Below are 17,680 nucleotides of genomic sequence, written 5' to 3'. Positions count from 1 at the left end.
GACAGTAATCAACAGGAGGCAGCGCTACACACCCTGGACATGTGTCATGCATTGGCCTTCTATTTGGACAGGACTGAACCCTTCCAGAAATCACCACGATTATTCCTCTCCACCACTGAAAGTTCCAGAGGCACTGCTGTATCTAAACAATGCCTTGCTAAATGGATCTCAGCGTATATGTTTATCTTACAAACTTCTCGAGAGACAACCAACACAATCAGAACACATTCCACACAATTGCTATCTACCTCGATTGCCTTCCTTAATAATGTCCCTGTGGATGACCTTTGTAAGGCTGCCACATGGCCATTGACAGACACTTTCGCCTACTCCTACGCTATTACTCAAGGCCTCAATGGACACTCTCCTCGGACATGCTGTCCTATCCATGGCTGTGCGGTAATTGAGGTGCACAACTACCTATCTTCCTCCTCTTTGCTTTGAAGCCGAAAACATAATTTCTGCAGCAGAGAAGGAACTGGGGGGCGGTCTGAATGCACAGCGCTGTATGTGCATCCCACACATACTGCAAGAGAGGGGAGGTACACGTGTGGTCCGATAGGAACTGCAAGTGAAGATCTGAGATCCCAGTTGTAGATCTTCCAGGTGCAGCCAGGTAATATAGTTTACCTTTCAGGCCCACATTTAACTCTTTCATCACTTGTGTGGAATATGCACCCTATCATATTAAAATTCAAAAACGTTTATACATGCTTTTAGAATAATAAGAGGGCAAAATTGTGTAAATGCTATAAACATTCAACCCTGAGAACTTAACTTCCTTGGAAGAAGAAGTTTGAAGGAAACTTCTCCATAATTATGCTTGAATAATTGTCCGTTACAGTGGATTCGTATCTTATGAAACATCTGGTACTAACCAGTATCTGATTAGTTATGCAATTCCTATGTCCCTTCTCCAACCCACTGTATTGAGTCCCTACCTCAAGATTTATAACAGTCGTGCTTCCATCAGTTGCATTATTGCTGGTGAGTAGTTCTCAAAATGCTTCAGCAGATTTGGTTGTTTTCAATTTCTAAGTTTTGGTGAGTCTTTTTGATATTTTGTTGCAATCCTCTTCCTGTAGTATCAGGTCACTTTAAGAGGGTGATAAGAGGTTCCCAATTTTGCCACTTTTTGGCATTGTACCAACTATTCATTTCATTCCAAGAGCACGTGTGGCATGGAACTTCAAAGGTGGTCCTTCCTGACCTGTGTGGCAAAGTCTCTTTAACTCTAAGATGGGATGGGCAAACTTTTTGGCCCAACGGCCACATCTGGGTATGGAAATTGTAGGGGGGAGCCAGGAATGCTCAAGTAATTGGGGGTTGGGGTGTGAGAGGGGGGTGATGGGTGTGGCTGAGGGAGTGGGCTCTGGGATGGGGACAGAAATGAGACATTCACTGTGTGGGAGGGGGCTCCAGGCTGGGGCAGGGTGGCTGGGGTAGGGGTGTGTGCAAACTCTGGGGTGGGGCTGGGAGATTGGGGTGCAAGAGGATGCTCTGGGCTGGGACCAAGGGGTTCAGAGGATGGAAGGGGCATCGGGGGGGTCAGAGGTGCAGGCAGCGCTTAGCTCAAGTGGCTCCCAGAAGCAGCGGCATGTTCCACCTCCGGCTCCTACGTGGAGGCGTGGCCAGGCAGCTCTTGGGGCGGAGGCAGCATGTGTAGCCCCCTGACTGTCCCTGTGCGTAGGAGCCAGAGCGGGGACATGCCACTGCTTCCGGAAGCCCCACGGAGCCCCGGCACACGGAGTGGGGCAAGCCCCTGACCCTGCTCCCCGGTCGGAGCACCGGAACAGGCCAAGCCCCAGACCCTGCTCTCCGGCAGGAGCTCGAGGGCCATGATTAAAACGTCTGAAGGCCATATGCAGCCCCAGGCTATAGTTTGCCCATCCCTGCTCTAAGAGGTACTTTTTGCATGCCATTTGCGTTCCTCATGCATGCTAGTACCTTTTGTGTGCCCTGTTCCTTTTGGACTTCAAAGACTCTTTAGATCCAGGACAAAGAGGTCTGGAGTGTCTTTCTTCTGGCATCTCCTGATAATTTCTACCTGTCTTGAATCTCTGTTGCTGTCAAATTATCTTGTCTCAATTTTTAAAGTCAAGTAAGTTCTACTTAATTATTTTAGAACTGTAGTAAGATCGAAACTCACTGGTGCGGCACCGCCTGCTAGTCATCTGGGAATTAGCTCTTTTCCAGTCTTGGAGCACCCTCAGCTGGCTGGTGGCTAACCTGCCTCAGACCCCTGTGTCCCTCCAGTGCCCCTTTACCTTGGGGTTCTGCCCCAGCAGTACCCCCACACTCTGGGTCTCCCCTCCCAGGGGAACCCTTTGCCTCAGTGGCTGCAGCCAGTCGTCACCTAGCCCCCTCTCATTGGGGCAAACTGCAGCCTGTACTGACTACTCATAATTGGCAAGGGGGTCGGACCAGCTGCTTCTGCCTATTTCAGGGCTGCACCTCCCAGCCCCAGTACCTGTGTAGACCTTTTATCAAGGCCTCAGGCTGGAGCTCCCCAACACCTCTTGCCCTTCCCCACTGCTCTAAGGTACCCTTTGCTCCTTCAGGCGGCTCGGTCCATCTCGCTGCACAGCTAGAGAGAGACCTTGACTCAGCTTCTCTCTTAGGCCTTCTTATACTGTCTCAAATCTGCTCCTGATTGGCTCCCCGTGGCAGCACTTTCCCATGGCTGCTTTTAACCCCTTCCACACCAGAGCGGGGTGACTGCCCCACTACAAGAACGTTCAGTAAACTTTTGTATTTCTAAATTTTTACAATATTGGCAATAATAAAAGCTCATTTATTCTTGGTACAACTGTATGTCTGCAGCTTGAATTGCCATGATTTTCTTTTCTGAAATATGGGATTCTCTAATGAATATTTATCTGAATATTCGAGTGTTGTGTTACACAGTTGGTTGCTTTTTTCATATATAGGCTTGGAAGGACTAGATTTTTATCAGTAAATGTCAGTTTCACTATATGCAAACAAAAACCCCTGCCATTAATATTAATGTACAGATAGGCAAAGTAAGAAAGATGCTGCTTGGGAGCTTATTACCATGATTTAATATTTAGTTTGCATATTTTGACATGTGATGTTGATAATTTATATTGTAAAGCTATATTTTTTTATCTCAACTTCTGTTATTAAATAATTGTCAGTTTTTTCCCCCTCCCCATTTTCTGGCTTTTCCATAATTTCACACAACTGTGAAATTTAAATTGATTCAAATAGACGAATAATGCTTAAAAATAAACTTTGATATTATCCATCAAAATTATTATAAAAATTGAATTCTGGTAAGACTGTGTATATATTATTTATTGCAAGTTTGGCTCTGCTATTTGAAATCTACTTCAGTTTGTGGTTAATTTCTTTAAATTAAAACCAATGATTTTGTTAGTTCCTGATTACTGTAGACCAGTGATTCTCAAATTTTTGTACTGGTGACCCCGTTCCTGTAGCAAGTCTCTGAGAGTGACCCCCTTATAAATTAAACACACTTTTTTTTTATTTAACACCATTATAAATGCTGGAGGCCAAGCAGGGTTTTGTGGTGGAGGCTGACAACTTGTGACCTCCCCTTCCTCCCATGTAATAACCTCGAACCCCCCTTGAGGGGTTCCAACCTCCAGTTTGAAAACCCCTGCTGTAGACTAAATTCACGAATGTCTGGATGGGGTATGCCAGAGTAAATGATCCACTGTGTTTAAGGATCATGGTTGGTTGGTTTTTAAAGGGGGGCCATTATTTGCATTAGCAAGTGGGAGAGGAGGAGAGTAGACGGCAAGGGGTCAGCATAGCAGCTAAAGTGAGAAGAACTGGCCCAAAAAATGGGAGGTAGCCAGAACAGCTGTTGTGTGTTGATTCTATAGGTTTTGAGGTTCTAGCTGGAGCATGTATCTTAAGAGTTCTTTTGTAAATTGAAGTTGCCCTTCCACCAGCCTCCCCTAGTGTAATTCTGAACAAGGGCAGAATCCTGTCTTGGGGGTGAAGTACTTTGTTAGTACAGGCTAGATCAGGTCATGCACTTTCTATTCCTTGCACCATCTTTGCAAAATTTGACCCTGTACACTGCTTTCTGTGCTTTTTTATGTCTCTTAATTAAGTATTTTACTTGTATATATTTCTTAAATTGCTTTATTACCATGGCTTTTTACATATTAACAATTTGAGTGACATAGGAGTTTGCATCTCTTCCCCGCAGCTTCCTTCTAATATCAGGTTTAGATGTGGTAAGAAATTCAAGGGAATTTGTTGGATAATATGTTCTGTTGTCTCTTGCTGATTGTATACATTACCTGATACATACGTGTACCTTTCTTTCACTTTGGAAGTCATGGTAGTACATTTTCTTCCATGATCTTTTGCTCTGTATTCACAGCTACAAGTGAGCCTACAGTGGTGGTTTGATTTGGCTGAAAAAACTAGAGGCCTTTTCACGTCTCATTTAATATTCAGTTACCATGGAAACTTGCTGCTACTGAACTGCATACCCTGCAGCTGAAGTCTAGAGGCATTGTTAATGGTTTGTTACTTAGGGCTTGTCTACATCAGAAAGTTGCAGCGCTGGTGAGGGAGTTACAGCGCTGCAACTTTGAAGGTGTACACATCTGCAGGGCACCACCAGCGCTGCAACTCCCTGTTTGCAGCGCTGGCCGTACTCCCGTTTTGTCTCGGGTGTAGAGGATCCAGCGCTGGTGATCCAGCGCTGGTAATCCAATGTAGACACTTACCAGCGCTTTTCTTGACCTCCGTGGAAGGAGGAAGCCTCTGGTAATCAAGCTGGTCTCCTTTCCCGGTTTGCTCTCTCGTTCCCGGAGCCCAGAGCAAGCAGGTCTCCTTCCCTGCGGTTTGCTGGGTGGTTCAGGGAACGCGAGAGCAAACCGCGGCGAAGCGGGTCTCCTTCCCCGGTTTGCTCTCTCGTTCCCAGAGCCCCGAGCAAGCAGGTCTCCTTCCCTGCGGTTTGCTGGGTGGCTCCGGGAACGAGAGAGCAAACCGCGGCGAAGCGGGTCTCCTTTCCCGGTTTGCTCTCTCGTTCCCGGAGCCCAGAGCAAGCAGGTCTCCTTCCCTGCGGTTTGCTGGGTGGCTCCGGGAACGCGAGAGCAAACCGCGGCGAAGCGGGTCTCCTTTCCCGGTTTGCTCTCTCGTTCCCGGAGCCCAGAGCAAGCAGATCTCCTTCCCTGCGGTTTGCTGGGTGGCTCCGGGAACGAGAGAGCAAACCGCGGCGAAGCGGGTCTCCTTTCCCGGTTTGCTCTCTCGTTCCCGGAGCCCAGAGCAAGCAGATCTCCTTCCCTGCGGTTTGCTGGGTGGCTCCGGGAACGAGAGAGCAAACCGCGGCGAAGCGGGTCTCCTTTCCCGGTTTGCTCTCGCGTTCCCGGAACCCCCCTTGAAGCCGCCCAACAGCGCTGCAGTGTGGCCACATCTAACACCACTTGCAGCGCTGGTTGCTGTAAGTGTGGCCACTCTGCAGCGCTGGCCCTATACAGCTGTACTAATACAGCTGTAACAACCAGCGCTGCAAAACTTTAGATGTAGACATGGCCTTAGAGGCTTATTATCAGTCTTCAGAGTGCAATGGAAATAACAAAATTGCTCACCTAAGTGTTTCAGATCAGAGCAGAGGTAACACAATGGAGTGAAGTAGGTCATAGCATAGATTAGCGAAAGGGGCAAACATAGGCCCATTTACACAGCCACTGAAGTTAGTTTTACCACTGTCCTGAAGAGGTGTGGGGATCTGACTCATACCTTTTCTTGTTCTCACCCTTTTTCTTATCCAATTTTTTAAAATTTGGTTTAATTTTATTTCTATTGGTTTATATGATATATTTTCTCTTTTTCTAGTGGTCTTAATTTCTAACAGATTTAGGAAATCTTAAATATTTATGAATTTTAATATTCTTAAGAAGACACACACATAATGGACCTGAAATTTCTTGAATTGCACTGATGCTATTTTTAATTGTCTCAAGTGGATGTCGTCTCTCAGACAAAGATAATCTATTGTCAAGTGGGTAGTTAAGGGCTGTTTCTGTCATTGCCTATTAGCTTCAGTGTCCCTACTTGTAAAATGGGGATAATACCCACTTTGAGAATTTTTTGTTTTGGAAGGGGGAGAATGCTTTATATAAGGAATGTATTATTACAGAAGAAGAAAGGGGTGTAAGTGTAGTTTCTTTTTAAAAAGATGTTTGGCAAAATAACTAAAACTAAAATAAAGCCCTGAAAAGCATCTGTGAAAGTAATAGTTGAAATGGGCCCAGCAGGAACAAAAAGCCACATCTCAGAAGTTTGTTTTAAATAACTTGAACCTGGTCTGAGCAGTATTAGAATGTACTTTTTAATTTGGTAGTATATATTCCTCCTTTATATGCCATTCTTCTTTTGGTACAGCTCCATTCTATCAGACTGCTACAATATTTCTTTGCTCCGAGTACAGAGTGGATGGGGGTATTACACTATTAAGAGTTATAGATTTTTGTAGATGCTGTTTTGAATCCAGGTTCATGTTTCAAATATCTGTACTTATTCAGAAATCAAGTTTGCACTGTCAAAGTAACATTTTTAGTCAACAATCTATCTACTTTAAGTGAAATATATTATGGAATAGCTTAGTTGCTTGGTGGTGTGCAATTTCTGAGCAATTGTATTTCATTTCCAGGTTCAAGTTCACAGAAGCTAGAAATGTTATGTCCAGAGTTGTGTTTCTGAGGGCAAGTCTACCCTACAGTGCTACATTGGCACAGCTGCATCGACACAGTTGTGCTGCTGTAAACACACTATGCAGATAGAGTGCTCTCCTGTTGGCATAATAGCTTCCGCCTCTCGTGGAGATGAAATAATGTCAGCGGGAGAGCATTTCCCGCCAACATAGCTCTGGTGTGAACAGCGCTTAGGTCCGGGGTAGGCAACCTATGGCATGCGTGCTGAAGGCAGCACTCGAGCTGATTTTTCAGTGGCGCTCACACTGCCCGGATCCTGGCCACCGGTCTGGGGGGGACTCTGCATTTTAATTTAATTTTAAATAAAGCTTCTTAAATATTTTAAAAACCTTATTTACTTTGCATACAATAATTTAGTTTTCTATTAAAAACTTCTAAAAATGTTAAAATATATTACTGGTATGCAAAACCTTAAATTAGAGTGAATAAATGAAGAGTTGGCACACCACTTCTGAAAGGTTGCCGACCCCTGGCTTAGGTTGATGTAACTTGTGTCACACAGAGGAGTCTCTTTCACACCCCTGAGTGACATAAGTCACATGGACTTAAGCGGTAGTGTAGACCAGCCCTTAGAGGTGTAAGATGCATGGAAATCTCAATCTTGGTTAGCTGTGGTAACAGCTTTGGTAGGTGTGGAGAGCCTTTTCTTGTCCTCTTGGCTGGAGGAATCAAGGGTAGTGCGGGATTAAAGGAAACATCTAAGGAAAAAATAACTATTCCATTATTGAGGAACCAGTGAAGTCTTAGAAACTCTGTAGTTTGTGAGCTAATATTCTGAGTGCCTGCCCTTGGGAAGGCAGCTGCTAAAGGCATAAATCTATATTGATGATTGGGAACAATATTGTGGAGGAGGAGAATGATGATAGACTACTGTTCTATTTTTTCTTATAAAAATCTGTCTTGCCTAACAGTGGTTTTTGTTGAATTACTTATAAATGGTAATGTTAAATATTATTACAGGTGAGTCAAATATTAAAATTCTATTCTAAAAGCACACAAATAAATGTAGGGTTTTTTAAAATTAGTTACACAAATTGAGTGTACAGGTTAGCTCAAAATGACCAAGTTGTTTAGCCAGTTGTTCTTTTTCCCATTTAACCCGATTTTTAGGCAATAAACATTAACTCCTTGTCAAAATTTCATTTTTAGATAAATGAATTGGTGGATGCCCGTGATGTCAGCATTGGAGCCTGGTTTGAAGCTCACATAGAAAATGTAACCCGAGCAACAAAAGGACATAAGAATGGTAAAGCTCAAGCAAAAAGTGGCAATACTTACAGAAGGACTAATGGAAACTTAAGCAAAGATCATTCTAGAGAAAATACAAATAATTTGGACAGTGCACCTTCAACATCTTATTCAGACTGTATGGACACTGATGAAGATGCTATTTATCATATCAAGTATGATGAGTAAGTGCTCCTGATATTGTTGTGAGGACACAATGTGAATTTATTTGGTTTGTGTAAACCAAGAATAATGTTGAAGAAACTTGGATCCTAGAGAGAGCAAGTTCAAAATTACAACCAAAAAGCAGTATTAAGAAGCCATAACACATTTCTTTTGGATTTAATGGCTAATTGGGACATGATGAGAATTTTTTTTCTTACTCCTGAATTCCTATGAAGTATTTAACTTTTATGGCTCACCTTTATGAAACTTAAAACCCTCCCCTTAACAAGGAAGTGACGTTAAAAATCAGATTTGCTGTATCTGTTTTGCTGCATAAGACATGAATATAAGTAAAGCATACCTTTTTATATTTCTCCCATTGAAGTCCAAATGGAGAAACAAAACTCTCATGGAAGCAAAATCTGGTGCTTGAATTGGATGAATTTGTCTCAAGGGTGATATTGATGCACAAAGTTACCAGTCTGCCTTTCACGTAAATCTTTACAGCCAATCCCCCAATTGAGGGATGGAAAGCAATTCCATAATTTCAGTGTGGAATGAGGGTATTGGGTGAAGAAATAAAGACTGAAACCTGCAGCGAATGTGCCAGTGCAGACCCCTGTGTCAGAGTCCCATAGAGTTTAATGGGATTTCTCTACACAAGTCTTCACTGGTGCATCGGCTTACAGAATTGGGACCAAGATATTAAAAGCATCCTTCTGTTTAAACAGACTTTTAGCAACTAAAGGAATAACATTGAATATTCCGTTACGTTGCTGAGACTAAGACATGGTGCTTTTGTGTTTTGAGTCTTCATAGTAGAGGATGATGCACATGCTCTTGTACAGGAGTATAAAGGAGGTATACCTTGCTGAGGGTAAATTGATGAAGAGCATTAGAGTTTCAAAGGAAACTTTAAATCAGCAGTGTCTATTTTAAGTTTTATTTTTCCAGTATAATACAATAAAACAATTATTGTTAGGAGAAGTAAAAATTGATTTGCTGTTGGTTGAGAACCTGAACATAGCTACTTTTAGCTACTCCTGGTAGTAATGGTTTTTTTTTAAATGTGTTCATGCTTGAGGATCATTCAGGTTTTGTCCTTGTGTACCGTCTGTTAGTTAAATTTTTACGTATGCATCTATATAAACAAGTCATGTATCCATATATGTAAAATACAATTCTCCCCCCCATTATAGTTTAAAAAAACAGTAAGATTAAAAAGCTACAAGAAAATCCTGCAAAGTACCTTAAAAGCACTAGATATGATTAAAATATCACTATAGTGCGACAGAAGTGAATCATTCTGTGATTTCAAAGATCCATTTTTAAGACTGACTGACTTTAAGATAGAACAGAGTTGTTTGAAGGAGAGATGATGGGCACAAGCAAAAGCATAAAAATTTGTGGAAATGGCTTTTGAGACCACTTGAAGGAAATGGTTTCATCCGCTCAGCTATTGTCAATTCATATGAGTCAGAGAATTACTGGAGTGGTGAGGCAACCCTGGAATTAGAAGATATAGGATGCATGATGTCACTTGCGCAGACATATGACAAACACAATTTCAATTCTGTTCCTCTACTGTCTGTGCCATAAGGTTTAGCTGTGCATTTCTAGCTGGTGGAGACAATCAACTCTTTTGGCTTCCTTTAATATGATCTGCAGCAGGTTTGTATTCTTAGCTAGTGACCGTCATAACTGTATTTTCTTTTTTAACTGTCTGAAATTGCCTGAATGTCATGATTACCTACTTTCACTGGAATGAACTTGCTAAATATTTAAAGCGTGAACTTCTGAGAACACAGCTTTTCTGAGGCTGTTTGGAGAGCAAGATATCTGCATTTTTCAGTTAGTAGTGAAAACTTCAGATATAAAGTTATCCCCTGGCAGACAAAACAGCTATCTAGTAATCAGGATGAGTGGTGCAAATCCACCAAGGTCCAGCTTTAATCAAGTGATGTGGTCTTATTCTTCTGCTTGGAAAAACATACAGAATATTTTTCAGTAATTAGAGAGTTTAGTAAGATTTCTGTTCCTCTTTAAATGATGGCTTCTTCTGAACCTGGACAAACCACAGATTGTGTCTACATGTATCTTTATCATTTATTTGCAGGTATGGACTAGGTTCCTGTTGTGCTTGGCGGACTGTACAAACGTAACAAAAATATATCCCTCTCTCAAAGACCTTATTAAAGAAAGACAAATTTGAAATACTCTGCAAATACCACCACTATCCAAGAGTAAATCCCTGTAGAAAAAATAGAAAGCAGCGCTCAGTATTTTTCTAAGAATTTATATCGACCTCCATCCTTTTTAGTAAAACAGTTGAACAAATGTAATTTTTTCTACAGATTTCACAGTCTGACAATGTTGTGTCAGAGCGTATCTTCACACTAATTGAACTTGCCTTAAAATATAAATGGAGTTAGCATGGTCATATCCATCTCCCAGTGGATAGTCTTTTGAGGCACGTGAAAGTCTGACCATTAGACACCATTGAAAATTAGTTTATCTTGCCAATAACTTTCTTTCTCCAAATGGGCATCAGCTTTTCTGTTAGGCCAGTACTCCTGTTCTCTTAGCCTTCTTTCCATGCTTTTGAGGTAGACTCGAGATCCCTGTTATCTTCCCCCTTCTCAGTTGATTGTCAGCTCCCACATTTCTCCCAGCTAGGACCTATATATAAATATATGTAATTTTATAACGAGATTAACAATTGAAGTGTTCACTAAAAACACTTTCTCTTACTCACTCTCTAGATTTCCTCCTATCAAACCAGAAATGTTTATTCCTGTGCTCTTTCAAGTCATTGAGGCTTAGAACAACAATTATATAAGCACAGGGTGGGTTCTAATGGAACAGTGGGAACACTACAGGTAAGGAAACTAATTTTACCTTTCTCCTATTTGGGTACCCACTGTTCCATTAGTCTAGTACTGATGGGAAATAGCAAACAGTTATAAAAATCCTCCAAGAAAATTGGGGGAGGAGGGAGGAGAATAGTCATGAGAACCTAACCAACATTTTATCCACCAACCTACTTTTTTCCTTTTTTAAAGGATTTATTGCAGAACGCAGAATTGAAACTAAAAGACCTTTTATTCAAAAAGTGTGTCATATGAGGCTAAAAATACTATCTTGTGTGAGCCAAGTAAAGGAAGTTGGCTTAAGACCATGTAGCTGCAAGACCGTTTTTATTGTATGGTCCTGCTCTACCCTTGAAATAGTTGTTGCACCTGGCCAAATGAGCCTTGTCTTCACCTGGGGGTCTTCAATAGACATCTGAAGACCTGAAAAATAGCTGACAAAATATTTTTCTGGGTGGAAAATATTAGCTGTGTACTCTGTCCCCTATATAAAATTAGCATCATTATTTGTGTTTTCGTAGTGTCTAGCAGTTCTAGTCAGGAACCAGGACCCTGTTGTGCTAGGCACTGTACAGACACAGAACAAAAGTGTCTATTGGATTTCCTCTAAGGCCTTGTTATATTTAAATAAACTTATACTAGGGCTGTCAATTAATTGCAATTAACTCAAGTGATTAATTTTTGTGAGTTAATTTGTTTTGAATTAATCACGATTAATCACACAGTTACATTATTATAATATAAATATTTTTGTGTTTTTTACTTTTTCAAATATACTGATTTCAGTTACAACACATAATACAAAGTGTACAGTGCTTACTTTACATTTTTTAATAAAATATTTGCACTGTAAAAAAGATAAACAAAAGGAATAGTATTTTTCAAGTCACCTCATACAAGTGCTATAGTACAATCTCTGTTGTGAAATTTACAAATGTAGATTTTTTTTTTTAAATTGCACTCAAAAATAAAACAAAACTTTAGAGACAACAAGCCTACTCAGTCCTATTTCTTGGTCAGCCAAATGCTAAAACAAACAAATCTGTTTACATTTATGGGAGATAATGGTGCCTGCTTCTTATTTACAGTGTCACCTGAAAGTGAGAACAGATGTTCACATGGTACTCTTGTAGCTGGTATTGCAACATATTTATGTGCCAGAGATGTAAACGTTTGTATGCTTCCATCACCACTCCAGAGGACGTGTTTCCATGCTGATGACTGGTTCTTCTCGATATTGATCCACAGCAGTGCTGACGCATGTTCATTTTCATCATCTGAGTCAGATGCCACCAACAGAAATTTTCATTTTATTTTTTGGGGGTGGTTCAGGTTCTGTAGTTTCTGCATCGCAGTGTTGCTCTTAAGACTTCTGACAGCATGTTCCACATCGCATCCCTCTTTGGATTTTGGAAGGTACTTCAGATTCTTAAATCTTGGGTCAAGTGCTGTAGCTATCTTTAGAAATCCCACATTAGTACCTTTTTTGTGCGTTTTGTCAAGTCTGCGGTGAAAGCATTAAATCAAGCTGGGTTGTCATCCAAGACTGCCATAACATGAAATATATGGCAGAATGTGGGTAAAACCACAGAGCAAGAGACATACAATCTCCCCCCCCCCCCCGAAAAAAAAAAAAAGGATTGTCACAAATTTAATTAACACTTTTTAAAAAAAATGTGGGTCATCTACATGGACGCATGTCCTGTGGAATGCTGGCCGAAGCATAAAGCGGCGTATGAGAGTTAAGCATATCTGGTACATAAATATCTTGCAATGTTGGTGACAACAGTGCCATGCGAATGCCCGTTTTCACTTTGATCCAAGTGAAAAGTAGTATTCCCCTTAGAAACAAATGCAGGAAGTGGCATAAAGACTATCCTGTCAAGAAAAATGGTAGATAAGGGCTTTTTGATTAGTGTCCCAAGTTTGCCCACTCTTCTAACTGAAAAGACTGCTAAGAGGAAAACTATCTTGACAGGGATGCTTCTCCCATTGGCTGAGAGTGAGTGTTATTGGGTATTGGCAATATGAAGCTGAGGTTTCCTAATAGTGGGTGAGGTAGATGTCTTTGAGAAACTTACTTATGCAATCTGGAAATGTATAGCTGAAGCAATATGCTGGAATTTTATTAGTGAGATCTCAAAGTTTCTGAGACTTGCACTTTCTGATGAATTGGACTTGAAACCCCAAACCAAAGTAATCTTGAAATTTCTCCTAGATATCTTTAGTGAAGAGATGTAGGAAATGTACCTCCTTTTGTACATAACAGTAGGACTGTGTTCCCCAAATCCTCTGTAAACTTGATTAATTGATGTCTTTCTAGATTTAGTAAGAAATATAGATTCTGGGAATAGTCCTTATAAAGGAGGGGATATCACTCAGGTTCCAGGCAGTATGTCTCATGTTGAAGGATCTCTGTTAGTAAGATTGCTTTGGTGAATGTAATCTCCAGAAGGATCCATGGTTGATGAGACTTATTCAGATGTCTATTTAGGAACCACAGACATCTGGATCAGTATGAGTGATGATTGTCTTTGCTTGGCACTGGCCATCTTGGCAGTCAGAAAAGAGGCGGAGGGGAAGGCATAAGCCAAACATCGTGTCCAGGACAATGACAGTATGCCTTCTCTGCAGACCTAGGGATACTGGTGTCAGCAGCAAAACTTCACTGTTTCCTTGGGTAGCATAGAAGACCACTTGGAGAAACAATCACGTCTCTATTAAGTGCTTTAATATAATTCCATTTCCTGCTTTGATGGTGTTTGCTTAGCCAGTCAAACTGATAGGTGCTTTTGTTATAGGTTGTCTTGATTGACAGTCTCTCTTCAGGGAATAGGAAAAGAACTATTGAGTCACCACGTAAGCCTCTTGTTGTTTCACCTTGATTAATCAGATATACCATAGTGGTAGTGGTATGCATTAGAAGCGAATTTTTGGGAGCCAGATGTGCATTGCATTGCATAGCTTGTTTTAAATCTGGTAAATTGATTCTGTGTTGAGAGTATTGGAGGTTCCACTTGCCCTGAACTTGGAGTACCATCCATGCTTTGCAATCCAATAATTTTGGCATCTATAATTCTGATTACTGGGGTACTGGTGTGTCAGTGAGGGGTCTTTCATTGTATTGTTGAAGACCTCTTCCTCACTCTGGGAAAGATGAATCCGTGATGAGTGGATCAGCCCTTGGCTGACTGCTCCTGAATGTTCTAAATAGGAAATTCTGCAAAAAGCAGAGATGAAGTATTGCTTCGGTTACTACTACTACTGTCATACTAAACAGAGGGATGGGTGTGTCAGTTTCTAGAAGTTGTTCAAGAAATCTTCCCTGAGATTTCAGAACTCAAAGAAACCTCTTGGGTAACTGGACTACACTGATATTTGGCTGAAAAAGAGCTCCATCGTGACTGAGAGTGCTTGATCTTCTCCTCCCCCTGCAAACAATAATAAATAAGGTGAAGGAAGGAGTCATCAGTTTTAGGTATTCAGAAAAACTTATAAATAAAGCTATGTTCTTTTCACGGGTATTTTTAGTAAAAGTCATGGACAGGTCACGGGCCATAAACAAAAATGACTAGTCTGTGACTTTTACTATATGCCCCTAATTAAAACCAGGGGTGCCGTGGGGGGAGTTGGCCTCAGACCCTGTTGGTGCTGGGGAGAGGGAGGGTTGGTGGGGCTGGCAGGGGCTCCCTATCTGGCGCCGCATGTCCCTGCAGTGGAGGCAGGGCTAAGGGGCTTTGTGCACTGCTCCCACCACAACCACTGGCTGCACAGCTCCCATTATCTGGGAACCAAAGCCAATGGGAGCTGCCCAGTGCGGGCAGTGTGCGGAGTCCCCTGAACCCTCCGCCTAGGATCTCAGGGCCATGCCAGTGAGAGCCAGGGAGCCACCCATGCTAAGGTATGTGCCCCTCTGCCCACTCCAACCTCCTGCCCCCGGTCCTGAACCTCTTCCCACACACCCAAACTGCTGCTGCTGCAGAAGTCATGGAAGTCACGGTATCCGTGATTTCCATGACCTGCATGACACACTCATAGCTTTACTTATGAACTCCAGTACCTGTATCTGTACCTGAAGGAAGAGGCAGCTATGTCTTTTAGATCAATGGTTCTAAAACTTCTTTGCACTCAGGATCCATTTGTAAATGTTTATGGCCTGTCGTGACCCCGTAAACAATTTGAGGGTGGAGGCCCTAGCGTGGTTTCAGTTGGGTCCTACCCACTGACAGCGGAGGGGAAGGGAGTTGGTTGCTGCCCGACATTCACCCCACAGTTGCAGCTTCTGTGCTGTGGGGGTGGCTAGACTTGGTTCTCTGCTCCAGGCATTGCAACCTCTGGGGATGCGGTGCCAGTCAGGTTTGGCCCTGTCCCCCGGGACTGGATCAAATTTGTCTGAGTGGAGTTGTGACCTGGCTGGGGTACAGTGCCTCTCACTCAAATTTGGCCTATTTGTACTCCTGTTGTCATAACATCTCGGCCAAACCTAAGTGGTGCTGGGGCCCCAGAGGTTTCAGTGCCTGGAGCAGGGAAGCAAGCCCAGCCAGCCCTGTGGGACAGGACCCATAGGAGATGCCATGTAACTCTTTGAAACATTCTGTCGACCCAATTTTGGGTCCCATCCCACAGGTTGGGAAACACTGTTTTAGATTACCGTAATGGTGAATGGCTGAACCTGGTAAAGAGGAACAGATCTGAGGGGTTGGGTTTGGGGGTGGTGAGGTCTCTACCTGTGGTTGATGAAAGAGATGCTTGTAAGTCCAAATTCACTTAATGGCAGACAGACCAAGAACCAAAATTCCTTTCCATTTGGTAGTGTTAATATGAAGTAATAGAACATTTAACATTTATTTTAAAAAATGAAATAGTTAAGAAAAATGTTAGTGGGGGCTGTGGTAAGATACTGTAGAATACACCCTTAATTTACAAGTTGCGAACAACTTTAATTTTGAAGATCTGCTCTGACATTATTATTAAGTTAGGTGTGTGACACATTCTTCAGTTCTGATTGAGTATTGAAAAACTCTTTTTTTTCAAAATTTGTAATGAACTTTGGTTTTCTTTAGATTACAAATATGGGGAAAATTAAATAAGAGTTGTAACACATTGAGTTTTGGAACGGACACTATATATCGTTCTAGCGGAAAAGTTCTGATCTCCTGTTTTGGTTTCAGTATGTGAATTTTGAGTCTTCTCTTCTGTTACAGCAGTTTCTGATGGTGGATTGGAAAAGAATTAAAGGATGCTCTGGAATTCCTTGGTACCAGGAAAAGATTTTTGTATAGTGACATAGGGTTAATACAGTTCTCTGGATCACCATGCTAGGAATGCTCAAATACTGCCTGTGGCCAGGGAGGACTGGAATCTTTCTTCATGGACAACTGATTGCTAAGAAACGTTTCCATAGAGATGTGAGACCACATGAGAATTTTGCTATGCTAGTATTAAGATTTAAAATTAGAAGTAGGTTCAGTAAGGATACAACTACCAAAGAAAAGGTTTATTTTTGTGCAATATCTATTGCATATTGGATCCTTATTATACCTTCTTTGTCTTTCTCCTTTTTAAATATTCTATGCTAAGTTTATTACTTAAATAAAACCACACTGGAGCCCTTTGAATATAATTCCTAAAGAACTTTTGTAGCTTGAGGTTACTATACCAATTTTTCTACAACTTAGTTAAGCCAAACTTAGTGGTACAACTAAGGGTATGTCTGTACTGAAATTAAACACCCACAGCCAGCCCATATCAGCTCATTTGGGGGGAGGATGATTCAGTCTACAAGGCTGTTTAATTACAGTTCAGACTTGGGCTGACGTCAGGGCTCTGGGACTCTCCCCCTCTTGTTGTCCCAAGACTCAGGCTGAAGCTCAAGACCAAACATCTACACTGCAGTTAAACAGCCTTGTATTATGAGCCTGAGTTGACTGACACGGGCTAGCCAGAAATGTTTAACTGCAGTGTGATTGTACTCAAGAGCAGAATTTAGCCCACTGTCAGTAGTGTATTTACTCCTGGGGGAATTCTGTGCCGCTGTGCATACACAGAATTTATGTCCCCTGCAGATTTCTTTGCTTCCCTGCGGAAGAATGACTTTCTGATGTGGAAGCAGAGGAAAGCCACAAGAGCAGTCATGCAGCCCTCCTTGCCAGTATGTTTTGGGTGCCCAAGGCAGCTGGCAGAGATGTAAATCACTGTGGAGCTGGTGCTGGGACGGGGGAAAACCCAGCTGGTGACACCACCCTGCGCCGGGTTCAGCTGCTAGTCCTGGATGGGCTGCGGAAGACGGGACTTCCTCTTTCCCTGCTTGGCATCTGGGGTTATGTCAGACCCACCCTCAGATTTCTCCCCCAGCTATAGGAAGCTCTGCAAACTTTTTTCCCCTCCCCCCACAATTCCTGCACTGACCGAACCTCACCCCCACACACCCATAACCACCCTGATGGGCCTCATTCCTGCTGCACCTGCACCTGGATCCCCATTGTACTGAGCCCCAGCCAGCTGCATCTGGATCCCCACCCCACTGAGCCCTACTTCTCCAGCATTTGGACCCCACCACTGAGCCCACACCCAGACCTCCCTGCCAAGCTCTATTCCTCCCCACTCAGACACTTCACCCCCTGCTGAGCCTTTACCACCTTCACCTGGACCCCCTGAAGAGTCCCATTACCATTGCACCAGAACCCCACAACAAGC

The 17,680-nt window shown here is 42.4% G+C and overlaps 1 protein-coding gene across 2 annotated transcripts in view; it reads left to right on the top strand.

The window, feature by feature from the left end:
* The window catches only part of UHRF2 (ubiquitin like with PHD and ring finger domains 2), a 183,135-nt gene that overhangs the window by 68,039 nt on the left and 97,416 nt on the right, over positions 1-17,680 (top strand). For both annotated transcript variants that reach the window (XM_050943082.1, XM_050943083.1), the window contains exon 3: positions 7,872-8,134. In XM_050943082.1, coding sequence (XP_050799039.1) covers positions 7,872-8,134 — 263 coding nt within the window. The remainder of the gene's footprint in view (positions 1-7,871; positions 8,135-17,680) is intronic.

The sequence above is a fragment of the Gopherus flavomarginatus genome, chromosome 3 (genome assembly GCF_025201925.1).
Source record: "Gopherus flavomarginatus isolate rGopFla2 chromosome 3, rGopFla2.mat.asm, whole genome shotgun sequence".
NCBI classification, from domain to species: domain Eukaryota; kingdom Metazoa; phylum Chordata; order Testudines; family Testudinidae; genus Gopherus; species Gopherus flavomarginatus.
Note: the sequence above shows the minus strand (reverse complement) of the source record. Positions and strands in the feature narration are given on the sequence as shown.